Below are 13,693 nucleotides of genomic sequence, written 5' to 3'. Positions count from 1 at the left end.
GCACTTTATAACTGTCCACAATAATCATTATTTTAGTTTCTGCTTATCTTGTTTACCTATACTATGAACTAAAGTTCACCATGTAGGGTAAATGAATTGGTCAGGCATTTGCGCCACTAGCCTCTGTGGCTATCAGCTGCGGCTTTGGTCATGTTGATGCAGGAGTACTTGGGAGTGTGGGCATGGGTCACACATGCCTGATTGTGGACACCTGGAGCATGGGTGTGCACACATGCATAATTTTGCACACCTGAGCCTAGAGGCCAGGGATATAAGGGCGGCATCACTCAGGCAGCTGTAGGAAGACTGCTATGAGTGGATGAGTGACTATGAAGAGGCAAGACCAGAGAGACAATGCCAGAGAGCCCAGGGAAAGAGCGTAAAGACTTGTGGGGGGCTTGGAGGCTGGGTTTCCTGCGAGCCTCCCAGCCCCAGGCCTCCTGCCTTACCAGCCTGCGGGCTTGCCCCTACACACTATCACTAGTACTTCCCCAGAGTTTGACATCTGGTCAAATTTGGAATTAAGTGCTGCCATGGCAGCCTAAATTGGGGTTTACATGTTACCCGTGGTCGTCCACTTGATCCTCATTCTGGCTCTGGTACATACTGCATGACCTTTTAAAATACTGACCAAATGAGTGAGTGAGTCACAGGTCCCCTCTGGCATACACATGTGTAGGGTAAGGTAAATGTTTGTCAGGCTTTTCTGCCCTCCCGCCATTAGAATTGATGATGGAACCCTGTGGTCCTGAATGCATGCCTGATGGCGGGCACCTGGAGTAGGTGGGTTCACCTGGGCTGAGATGGGGCTTATAAGGGCGGCGCCATGGGGACGCCAGTGGAGGAACAAAAGAGCAAAAGAGAAGCCAGAGTAACAGAATAGAGAGAACAAGGCTACGAGAGAAGGCCGCAAAGCCTAGAAAAGAGTCAAGATTCACTGGGGGCAAGGAGGCCTGCCAGCCTCCCAACCCCCCCGGCACCCCTGCCTGCTGCGTTCCCTGTAAATGCAATAAATGCCTGCAAAAGCTACTGAGGACTCCAGGACTCCTCCTTCTCCTGTCTGCTAGAATCATACAGAACCTGCTCCTTGTCCATCCTACCACTACAACATGGTAGGCCTGTAACTGAATCAGATGCCTAGTGAAATTTTTATCACCACTTTTCTTTATTCACCAGTTTTTTGATATAATTCTAGGGGGTTTAAACTTGGGCAGCTCAAAATCCCTCATTCAGCTTTAGGTAGTAAGCACTATGTCCGCTTGAACTCTGCTGGCAGAATGCCTGACATCATCAGTTATGATTAGGTTGCCACCTTAGTTGTTTCTTATCACCTAGAGACCTTTCAAAAAAAAATACAAATGCTCAGGTCATCTCAAAGAATCTGATTAGATTGGTTTTTAGAAGGGCCCAACCACTGTTTTTATTATTATTTTTTCTTTAAGACTCCTCAGGTCATTTGGAAGATTGAGGATTAGTGTCAGGAAAAGGGACGTAAGGCATAGTCATAGTATTTTAAACTGTGCCCACCCACTTGGTTAAAATCTGTTTCTGCTTGGGCCTCCCCAGTGATGCAGGGGTTAAAGACACAGGGCTATCAAGCTAGCGCCAGTCACTGCAACACGAGTTCGATCCCCGGCCAGGGAGCCGACTATAGGGTAAGATAAAGTAACAAGTTTTTCTGCCCTCCTGCCATTAGGATTGATGATGGACCCTGCGGTCCTGAATGCATGCCTGATGGCAGCACCTGGAGTAGGGTGTAGGCCTATGTAGCTGGGTGCACCTGGGCTGAGACTGGGCATATAAGGGCAGCATCACGGGAACGCCAGCAGAACAGAGCAAGAGACCAGACCAGCAGAAGAAGGGAACAGCAGAGTGAAAGAGTGAAAGGGGCAGAGAAGCAGAGGGCACAAGAGAATGCCAGAGAGCCCAGAGAGAGTGAAGATTTGCTGGAGGCTGGGAGGCCTGTGTTCCCCCAGCACCCCTGCCTACCATGTACCTGGTAAATCCCAATAAAAGCCTGCAAAAGCCACTGAGGGCTCCAGGACTCCTCTCCTTTACCCCTCTGCTCGGATCATAGAAAACCTGCTCTGTGGCCTTCCTGCAGCTACACCGACCCACATGGCGCAGCAGACCTCTCCTGTCTCACCCGCTCAGCAGTGTATTTCAGTACATCTGCCTGTTCTGCCCCTCACTCTGTCTCTGGGGAATCCTCTCACCCCCCCACCCCACACCTCTGGCCTGTACCCCAGTTCTTGTATGCATAAAGAAATCTTTAAAAAATCTGTCCCTACAATGAAGGCGTGCCTCCTTCACTGCATCTTTTCATTTACTCTACACTTGCAAGTTAAAACAACAGAGTAACTTTGAGCAAAGGAATTTGATTCTAAATCTTGTTTCTGTGTCTTATTAATAGAGTGATCCTGGGGAAAAATGCTTAAATTTACTGAATTTTTGTTCCCCCATTTGTAAAGTGGGAATTAAAAGACTTCTTTAAAGATTAAATTGTTAGGGTGATAAAAACTATTTAGTACAGTTCCCTGCATGAAATGTGTGCTCAATGTTAGTCTTTTAAAAAAAGACTTATTTATGCATACAAGAACTGGAGTACAGGCCAGAGGGGTGTGTGTGGGTGTGGGTGCGGGTGGTATGTGGGGAGGTTTTGAGCGGATTCACCAGAGACAGAGTGAGAAACAGAACACGCAGACTGACTGAAATGCACTGCTGAGGGGAGCAGCGGGTGAGGCAGGAGAGGTCTGCTGCGCCATGTAGGTAGCTCCCTGGCCGGGATCAAACTTGTGCTGCAGTGGCTGCAGATAGCTTCGTAGGTTGTGTCTTAACCCTTTGCGCCACCAGGGAGGCTTTCTTTTCCTCTCCTCCTATCTTTAATTTCTTCATATGAAAAATTAGGGGCTTGAATAACATTTAAATTCCCTGTATTCACTAAAATTGGTGAATCTATTCTCAGTCTTAAATACTGTGAGTAGAGAATAACCAACAAACATATTCTTTTCCAGAAATTCAGTTTATATTCAAAAAACAAGCTATTGGCACAGTTTATAGGGAATGAATTTGTAGTTTCTTTTACCAATACTATTGTGTCCACATAGTCTCAGCTGACTGTTCTTTCAACCTGATATGTCTGTGAAATGGCTGGTCAAGACTTGGAATGTGGTTTTAGCTGTGAGAATAAGATTTTTGATTGAGTAATACCATCTGTTTTATGTGGCCATCAATCTTGTGCCCTTGACCATCCACTTGTTTCAACCACATGGCTACCCACCCTCTTCTATACTTTTAATTATGGTGGTAACACCTGGCATTTATATTCTAGCACCTATTTGAAGTGATACACTTCAGAGGATCCCAGGTGAAATCAGGAAACATCTTTTAATTACTACTTAGCTAATTAGTTTTTGTCAAGAAAATAAAATATTGCTTCCTCTTGATCCACTTCCAGAGAGCCACAGGGGAATTCATTCCAATATAGCCTGGTATCAGGCAACAGTGCATGATACATGGCAATGTCTCAGAAAGGCATCTGCCTTGCTTCATTGTGACTCTTAGCTGGCCATCCAGCTCTAGAGGAAAACAGGCAAATGAGTGAGGTCCCGAGTTTCTATTATTACCAAATTCAGGCAACCAAAGCAGAGGGCTGGGGAGGGTTTCCAGACCGTGGACACAATGGGATTCCTTGTTATAGGCAGATAAATTGTCAACAGGGAAGCCACTCTGATAATGAAAATACGATTCTGTGCTTTTTCCCAGGGCCTGTAAAATGTAGCACGTGTGAGGTGCAATTCAGGGCTAGGAGCGAGAGTTTAGAAATCATGACAAGCTGAATTCAGATTTTGGTTTTATCACCATCTGTAGCAACAGCCAGCAAATTTTTTCCTGAAAGTGTTAGCAAGTAAATATTTTGGTTTTTGTGGGTCATGTGGTCTCAGTCACAACTACTCAACTTTGCTGTTTTAGTCAAAAGGAGCCATAGATAATATATAAATGACCAGGCATGACTGTGTTCAATAAAACCTTATGTACAAAGAGAGGCAGTGGAAAAGATTTGGGATAGTACGTTAGTTTACTCACCCCTGATCTATAGGATCTTGCACTAATAAACTAATTCTCTAAGTTTCTCCTTAGGACTAAAAGAGATAAAATATATATAGTTAAATACTTCTCATGTAGTTGGCATGTAGTAAGCACTTGAAAATAGTAATCATTATTATATTAAAAATATTGTATACCATTGATTGTAAGGTAATACAGATTCCAGACATGTTAAAATGTACTTGAAAGTCTTAAAAGTGATAAAATTTGGTAACAGTAATTATAGTAACAATGTTCTATATAAGATTTGAAGTTTTGTTTTACCAGTGGTGGTTTAAAGCTTCTGGTGTAACATTTCCTTGTGATGTTTTTTCTTGTCAGGGACACATGTCACGAACTCCTGGGACATGTTCCACTACTTGCGGATCCTAAATTTGCTCAATTTTCACAAGAAATAGGCCTGGCCTCTCTGGGAGCATCAGATGAAGATGTTCAGAAACTAGCCACAGTGAGTTTGTTATCAGCTTAAAAAACTCTTTCTACTTATGTCCATTTATTTGTAAGGTAAAGAAAGCTTTAGAGCTATTGACTGAATTACAAGGCAAATGTTCTCAAGAGGAAGTAGTGATTTTCCCTTTCCCCATGTTGTGCTCTTCCGAAGCAGTGTGTTGTTATTTTGTTAACCTCTCCTCCCCCATTTGTATTTTGTCCTTCTTATTCAAGGGTGGACGAGATAGAAAATATTTTAGGCTTGCAGGTCATTGGTGTCTGTTATAACTACTCAGCTCAGCTGCTGTGTTGCAAAAGCAGCCATGAACAAAATATAAAGGAATGAATTTGGTTGTCTTTCTTTCTTTTTTTTTTTTTTTGAGTATTTATATTCTTTTTAAAATTTTTTTAAATAATAAATTTTATTTTTATATTCCCCATACAATTGCAACCCCCCCATTCTGATCCCAATCCCTCCCCTCCCGCCCCCCACCCCACCAAAAATGTCTCTGTTTCATAGTTTTTTGTTGATTCTGATTTTCACTTTCTTATAGTTATTCATTTTCTTGGTCCCTTATTTAAGTTTTCTAGATTCCTGCTATGAGTGAGACCATCCGGTATTTTTTTTTTTTTCTTTTTGGCTTATTTCGCTGAGCATGATCCCTTCCAGCGCCATCCATGTTGCTGCAAATTGCATGTGTTTATCTTTTTTGAATGCTGAGTAATATTCCATGGTGTATATGTACCACATCTTCTTGATCCAATCATCTATTTTTGGGCATTTGGGTTGTTTCCAAAGCTTAGCTATTGTAAATAGTGCTGCTATAAACATAGGGGTGCAGGTGTTCTTTGGAATGGATGTTTCTGTGTCCTTTGGGTAAATACCTAGGAGTGGAATTGCTGGATCATATGGAAGCTCTATGTTTAGTAGGTCCAGAAATCTCCATACAGCTTTCCACAGTGGTTGGACCAGTTTGCACTCCCACCAGCAGTGCAGGAGAGTTCCTTTTTCTCCACACCCTCGCCAACATTTGTTGTTGCTAGTTTTTTTAATATGTGCCATTCTCACTAGTGTAAGATGGTATCTCATGGTAGTTTTGATTTGCATTTCCCTGATTGCAAGTGATGTTGAACATTTTTTCATATGCCTGTTGGCCATTTGCATTTCTTCTTCAGAGAAGTTTCTTTTTAGCTCTTCTGCCCATTTTTTGACTGGATTATTTTCTTTGTTGTTGTTGAGTCTCATCAGCTCTTTGCAGATTTTTGTGATCAGTCCTTTATCATTAGTGTTGTGTGCAAAAATGTTCTCCCAGTCGGTGGGGTGTCTCTTTGTTTTTGTTATTGTCTCTTTTGCTGTGCAGAAGCTCTTTAATTTGATGTAGTCCCAGCTGTTTATCTTTGCCTTCACTATCACTGCTTTAGGTGATGTGTCTGTAAAGATGTCTTTATTTACAAAAGCTGGTGGTGGGCCAGATCTGGCCCTTGTGCTGTATTTTGCTGACTCTCATTTTAATTCAATGTTAATTTCCTAGAAATTTTAGTAATATTGTAAAAAGTATGCTTTTATGGTAAAGCAGAGCATTAGTCAATATGACTGTGGTCAGACACAATTTGAATCAGCAATGAGAAGTTCAGGCTAAACAATTATTGTAAGTGAAAGACCAGGAAAAAAAACCTACTAGATGCTGTGATCTCAGTAAGGTTCTTCTCAAAACAAGCAATATGAAAGGAAATATATAATGTTGGGTAGCTCCAGTTCAAGATGCTGAGGAGTTAGGTCTAGCAAGCTCATGTGCCTTTCAATAAACCCAACATAAAGAGGTTAAGAAAGAGCAGGTATAGCAAATTTACTTATCTACAGGGACCAGTCTATCATCCTAAATGAGCAAAGTTACTGGAGAAAAAAAATAATGGGGTCTTTACTTGTATATATTTGACACAGATGCACATTGATAGCATATTACACATGTAGGAATATTCTTCATGTCTACCAAGAAAAAAGTTTTCTCTTAGATTCCTTAAAAAACATGGCTCTTTCAGAATATCTTTTGTTTTCTGCTTTTGATAAATCTATGGGAACTGAGAAATATTTCTCTATTAAAAGAGTAACAGCAATACAAATGCCATGCTGTTGGTGTCACTGTGGTGATGGATAGGGGTTAGTGGGGACTGTGGTAATTTGGAAGGGCATGCTTTTCAGCAGCGGAATGTTGGTCCTTAATTCCCACTCATGGTTGCCTGATGGGATTCAGGGTTTGGTGTTGCCATATCTCCAAATTCTTGAGAGAGATGGGCAATCTAGATTTCTAAATTAAGTTAATGACTTTTTCAATTTGGCTCATATAAAAAGCTACCATTATGAGTGAGAAAATATTTTTGTAGATTGAATCTGGATCTTGATTTCCGATTTGTAAACTCTGCCCTAGGGATTTTATCTCCTGCATATTTATTTGCTGTCTATTACTGCGCAAAAAATCCCCCAAACTGAGGAAATTATGTGTGGATGAGAGAGAGAGAGAGAGAGAGAGAGAGAGAGAGAGAGAGAGAGAGAGAGAGAGAGAGAGAGAAGGTAGGAGGAGTTGTGATGCCTTTCATTATTTGATCACATACTATTCATTAGAAGGGACTCACTTCAGCTCACACTCGAGAGGAGAGAAATTAGGCTTCATTTTTGGAGAAAGGAGAGTCAGAAAACATATTTTGAAACCATCACACTATGAGTTCTGTTATTTAATTCTCAAACCTTGGCTCTGGCTTTAAACTCCATATTTTGGAACCTTTTTTGGGCCTTTAAAACTTCTTTTAAAATTTTCTGGTTTAGCTTTTGACCCCCTACAACTTGTACTTTTGATCAGCTATGAATGCATTGCTTTCTTCTCTCTGAACAGTCACAGACTGGGATACAACTTTGCCAGACTCTCTCTCTCTCTCTGTGTGTGTCCAAAGAAAGAATAAGGTGTACTTTATGAATGTGAATGTAGGTGGATCTTAGCAAGTAATCTTTTTTTTTTTTTTTAAAGATTTATTTATTTATACAAGCACTGGGTACAGTCAGAAGTGCGGGAGGGTGAGAGAATTCACCAGAGCCAGAACAGGCAGACTGATGAAATACACTGCTGAGAGGAACAGCGGGCATGGCAGGAGAGGTCTGTGCGCCATGTGGGACCCTCACTGGTGGCTGGGGATTGAACTGGTGCTGCAGAGGCTGCAGGCAGCTTTGCAGCCCAGCGCTCAACCGTTGCGCCACCAGGGGAGGCCCTTAGCAAGTAATCTTATTCCTTTCTTAAAAGCAGTGACAAGAAAACAGTTTTACTGTCCCTTACCTTTATACTTCATCAAATCATGATCAATTAATTCCATCATCCAAACTAATATTTGTAAAGAACATGACATGATCCTTCTCATAAATTTATAGCTTTTATAGATAAAACTTACATTTTTCAGAGGCGAGAAAGTGCTAATTCTTGAAAGATGAGAAAGTCAGTCAAGCTGCAAAGCGGGAAAAGAGGGACGATTTCAGTCGTAATAAGAAATCTTCCTGGAACTGAGTTTCAGGAGGAAGTACCTGCTCACCAGTTGTGAGGGACATATTGACAGCAAAGGCCACCTTTGGTATTGGTTTTCTATTGCTGCCATACAAATTACATGTGGCTTAAAACAGCACAAATTTATTATATTGTGGTTTCATAAGGTTCAAAGTGCAGTAGTACTCAGTGGGCTAACATCATGTATTGGGGGCCTCCCCGGTGGCGCAGCGGTTGAGTGCTGGGTTGCAAAGCTGCCCACGGCCTCTGCGGTGCCAGTTCGATCCCTGGCTGCTCCCCGGCCACCGGAGGAGGGTCCCACATGGCACGCAGACCTCTCCTGCCGCCTGCTGCTCCCCTCAGCAGTGTACTTCGTCAGTCTGCCTGCTCTGCTCTCTCCTCTGGCGCTGGTGAATTCTCTCACCCTCCCGCGCTTCTGACTGTGCCCAGTGCTTGTATAGATAAATAGATGAATCTTAAAAAAAAAAAAAAAACAACAACAAAAAACAAAAAACAAAAACAAAAAACATCATGTATTGGTAGGCCATGCTCCTTTCTGGAGGCTCTAGAGGAAATCTATATCTTTGCTTTTTGCAGCTTCTGGAGGCTGCACGCAGGTCATGGCTCCTGGCGCCTTCATCTTTGCCTTTCTCTGATCTTTCTTCCATTGTCCCATCTCTCTAACTGACTGTGTAACCGGGGAAGCTCTCTTGCTTTTAAGGACACTTGGCATTAGATTGAACCCCTCTGGAAATTTCACACCTGTCTCCCCATCTCAAGGTGCAGACCCTTACTTAAATCTCTTTGCAAAGGTAACATCGACACAAGTTGTGGAGATTAGGTATGGGCGTCTTTGTGTGTGGGGTATCATTACTCTTTGTTTCTGTTTTTATACTTGCAAGCAAAAAAACTAATACTGGAACTTTGAAACCTATTTTACTAATGCCAGTGAATTTGTAGGATGAATAAGTTTTCTTTAGGAACTTGCATTCCTTAGCATGATTGTAATACCCTTGGCCATTGATTGTCCTAGCTCCGACCACCAAAACCATTTCCTGCTGTTACAGATCATTAGGACATTAATCATGTTTCTCTTGGTCTCCTTCCCTCTTTATTTTTCATTGTCCTTTCCCTGGAATCTACCTGCTTTTTGGTAAAAGCCAATTCAAGTTAATAGATATTCTTTAAGTGGTGAACAATCCTTGGTACTGTGAAGTGTAGAGATAGACAAAAGACAAATGTACTTGCTTCATGAAACCTACGATTTAGTTCTCAAAAATACAGAAAAAGAGTTAGCATCAGTTTTTTTTTTTTTAAAGATTTATTTTTATTTATTTATATAAGCACTGGGTACATTCAGAAACGCAGGAGGGTGAGAGAACTCACCAGAGCCAGAGTGGGGAACAGAACAGGCAGAAGGACCGAGGTACCCTGCTGAGGGGAGCAGCGGGCGGCAGGAGAGGTCTGTGCGCTATGTGGGACCCTCCTCCACTGGCCGGGGAGCAGCCGGGGATTGAACCGGTGCTGCAGAGGCTGTGGGCAGCTTTGCAACCCAGCGCTCAACTGCTGCGCCACCGGGGAGGCCCAGCATCAGTTTTTATTCATTCCATGAGTGGATATGTAGGAGAAGTAGATTTAAGGCCAGTCTCCCAAGTGCATGTGATTTTGAGTTCAATACTGGAGAGCAGGATTCTGAATTAGGGTAGGAGCCAAGCAAAGGGGGGCTTCTTGTTGTAGGAAGTAACTAGGGAAGTTTAGGGAGGATCACGGGTCCCCCAAGGGAGCTGACCTTCCTGGAATTTTGCAGTGGCCTTGACAATAAAAAAAGGTAACTAAAAGAGTGTCAACTTGCAAGAGACTTCAGCTCAAAAGATTTCAGCTGTCTTCCAAATGCAGTGGCATATTGGGGGCAGGTGGGAAGGGTGGGTATCACTTTGGTTTTGTCTGATCTTGTTTCTTTTTTCCCAATATCACCTGAACCCCCCACCCAACAGCCTTTGATTTTCTGTCCCTCACAAGCCTTGTGGTTCCCATTCTTTCCTATTTTGTAGACTGCATATTTCCTTTGAAAAGTGTTTTGCAGACCAAAGAGAAATTTGAAAAGCTGCTTCTGTGTGATGTGGAGAGTATGGAGGAGGTAGACTCACAGTGTGAGAAGGTTGGGGAGATTTTTCCAGAAATGATACTAAAACTGCTGTTGACTTCTAGAACCCCATCCCATGCCTCAGTTAAAAACAAAGTGAATGGAAAACTGCTGGAAAATGATCTTAAAAGAAGACAGAGTTAGCATCCAGCCAGGCAATTTCAAAGTAAACCCTGGAATAAATAACTTAATGGGTGACATGCATATTAATGACCTTCAAGCTAAGGACTGAAGCTTGAAGGCTAATTTAATGACCCAGTGGCAATGAGTAAGAGATTAAGAGCTAAGGCCTCACTGACAGGCCTCTGATCCCTGCAGCTGGGGGATAGTGGTGGTTAGCTAGGCCTCTTAGCTGTCCAGATGAGAAATGGGGGTATTATTAGCTGATTTCCTCAAAGTTGTTCCCATTAAGTCCCCTGAAGAAGTACTAGAATAAAATGAGAGATGAGATGTAGCAAAGGAGAAAAAGCCACAGAGAGGACAAATGGAAAAGCACAGAAATCACTATTTATGCAGAACAATGAGACAGGCCATATTATTCTTTTACCCTAGGTGAAATTTATATTATTAATGACTCTGCTTATATAGTGCTTGCTTTTCCTGTGTTTAGTGAATCTAAGCACTTATGAAAAAGAGAGTCACGCCTAGTGAAAACAGACACTTAATAACTTTCTGTGATGTGCTGTTCACAAATCCATCTAAGGAAGAAAACAGCCTCTGCTAGGACTAATTGGCACCACCAAACTCTATTTTGTCGAAAGCCGATTTTGAACATTGGGGTCGGATCTCAGAAGGACCAGGCTATAGCCTGTAGCTACTGCCTCTCCTTGCTATATTTCTGCATGATATTTATTTTGACATTTTAATAATGCTCAGTTTTGAGAATGAAGCTATCTCTGATGTTTTGTGGGCTCTGGTTTCTACGCCCTGAGAACCATTTAAATGAAACTCTTTTGTATCTCAGGAAATTGATGATGATGCTTGGTAAATGTATTTCAAGAGCATTGTTGTACATGTAAATAATTTGCCCTCTGGTGGATAATGAATAAGTCCATTGATTTTGGCAGCTGCACTCTTTCCATACTAATCCTAGCTGTCCAAATTCTGCCCATGACAGATAGGCCAAAAATTCCCAAAAAGGGCCATTTAGTGTCTATTATAATTTTTAGGCCAGTCATTACCCACTGTAGTTTTGACTTCACTAGATTTAATACATTAGTGTCTTCTTTGAGGGCTGTAAACTTCAATGCCTTCAGGGGCCAGATAGGTAGCAAACATGTGTGGAAACAGCCTGATATAAGGTAATAAGGGCTCTTGGAGCCTGTGGAGATCTAGATGCCTCCAAATGCAAAAATTAGAGCAAAACAAAATCTTCTCTGGCCAAAAATCATGTTTGCAAACTGAAAGAGAATTGTAGGCTCTCATTGGCAGCCCTAGTATCAAAAGTTAGATTATATCTTAGCCTAAATCATCCTTGAGGGACCAGTCTCTCCTAGATGCATATTTGCATCATAGCTGATGTTCTTAATTAATGTTTGCTGGACAACTGACTATTTTTCCCAGAAAAGATGGCTCTCAGTGTTTGCTGGAGATGAGTATCCTACTGAAGTTGAGGGGTAAATGGTTTTGAATTATAACTTTAAATAGTTGCAAGCATGATTGTCATTCATTGCACATTGTATGCACAGAGCATGTGTTAAGGATTTATTTATTTTTTAAAAGATTTATTTATTTATGCATACAAGAGCTGGGGTATAGGCCAGAGATGTGGGTGGATGAGAGGATTCAGCAGAGACAGAGTGGGAAACAGAATAGGCAGATTGACCGAAGTACACTGCTGAGGGGAGCAGTGGGTGAGACAGGAGAGGTCTGCTCTCCATGTGGGTTGTTCCCTGGCTGGCCAGGGATCGAACTCGTGCTGCAGAGGCTGTAGGTTGCTTCATAGTGTGGTGCTTAACCCCTTGAGCCACCAGGGAGGCCCTGTTAAGGATTTATTTAATTCGTCGTGAGGGAAATGCAGAATGGGGGTCTACTTCAAGGAAGAATTTGAGGGACTGAGACTATAGAATCACTGAAAAGAAGAATCCTAAAATAAGGTGAAAAATGTTTTATCTTCTCCAGGGCAAAAACCAAAAACAATCATAACCTTTTTGCATGTCCAGTGGACAAAAATAGCACAACTTATTAATCTTCACAAGTAAACACCTAACTTTACAGCACCCCAATCGATAGTAAATAGGAAGTGAGGCAAAGGTTGTATCTCTTAGGTCAGTGCTTTTCAAACTGTAATGCATATTTGATAATCCAGGAATCTGGTTAAAATACAGATTCTGGTCCAGCAGGTCTGGATTGGGACCTGAGAATTAGCATTTTTTAAATTAATTTTTGTTTTTTTTTACATCATTGTTCATTTTTAAACAATATTTGTTTCCCCCCACCCCCTCAGGTGTAGTCCCCATAGAGTTTCCTTCACCAAGGCACCGGTGCATCATCACCTCAGCCCCCTGTGCTCTTCCCTCCCTCTGATCCCTCTCCCTCCTCCTCCCCTGCAGGATGTCTCTGATTTATAATTGTCTGTTTTTGCTTTGTTGTGTTTTGTACTGTTACTATTTTTTTACACCAATGTCTTATTGAGTTCCCTATATTTCTGCTATAAGTGAAACCATCGATAGTTTTCTTTTTCCTTCTGGCTTATTTCACTGAGCATAGAGTATTAGCATTTTTGACAAGATTGCAGGTAACTTTGATGCTGCTGGTGCAAGAGTAGCAGGTGACAGGTGTTAGGTGGGCCTGTTGGACAGTGGTGACTATGTCTTTCAAAGGCACATAGCAGTCTTTTAGCCTTATTTCCATCTTTCAATCCTTTTTATAAAAACAACATAACAATGTTACCAGATAAATATTGTGCAGTGTGAGATGAGTTTATTTAGGATCATTCTGAACCTGAAAATGGGCCCTTGTCTATGTAAATGTCCTGTTTTGTGTGCCTGCTCTGATACTCTCCTGCTTCCTGTTTTTTTTCCCATATGACACATATTATTCAATTTCACAGAAATGCACAAACAGAAATTTGCTGATCAGATAAATTTAGGAACTAGTCCTAGAAATATTGATTTCTCTTCCCCTGAATGTTAGAAAATGTAAAGGGATGCCTTTCACCAAATGGTGCATCCCATCCTACGATGCAGATGGCTTCAATTCAATCTATTCATTTCTCACATCATAAAGGCATTTGAAACAGACAAAGCTGTGCATCATTTGTAGGGAAAAGCAATCAGTATGAATACACCACAGATGTTTCCCAAGCAGAATAAATCGGCCTCTGGCCCAGTTGGAATTTTCCCTCTACCAAGAGTGTTAGGTCATCCATTCAATTCTGTTGACCCCCCAACATGTTTACCTTCCTCTTTTGATTGAAGGGATTCTGTCATGGCTCTTGATAATGCTGAAGAGAGAAATGTCTTGGCCAAGGGTAATGAAGGAAAAACAG

At 41.7% G+C, this 13,693-nt stretch overlaps 1 protein-coding gene across 1 annotated transcript in view; it reads left to right on the top strand.

Moving 5' to 3' along the window:
* The window catches only part of TPH2 (tryptophan hydroxylase 2), a gene marked incomplete at both ends in the record, with an annotated part of 109,129 nt that overhangs the window by 56,440 nt on the left and 38,996 nt on the right, over positions 1 to 13,693 (top strand). Inside the window, one exon of the mRNA XM_084255897.1 lies at positions 4,429 to 4,555. Coding sequence (XP_084112023.1) covers positions 4,429 to 4,555 — 127 coding nt within the window. The remainder of the gene's footprint in view (positions 1 to 4,428; positions 4,556 to 13,693) is intronic.

Source organism: Talpa europaea, assembly GCF_964194135.1.
Source record: "Talpa europaea genome assembly, chromosome: 15".
Classification (NCBI taxonomy): Eukaryota; Metazoa; Chordata; class Mammalia; order Eulipotyphla; family Talpidae; genus Talpa; species Talpa europaea.
Note: the sequence above shows the minus strand (reverse complement) of the source record. Positions and strands in the feature narration are given on the sequence as shown.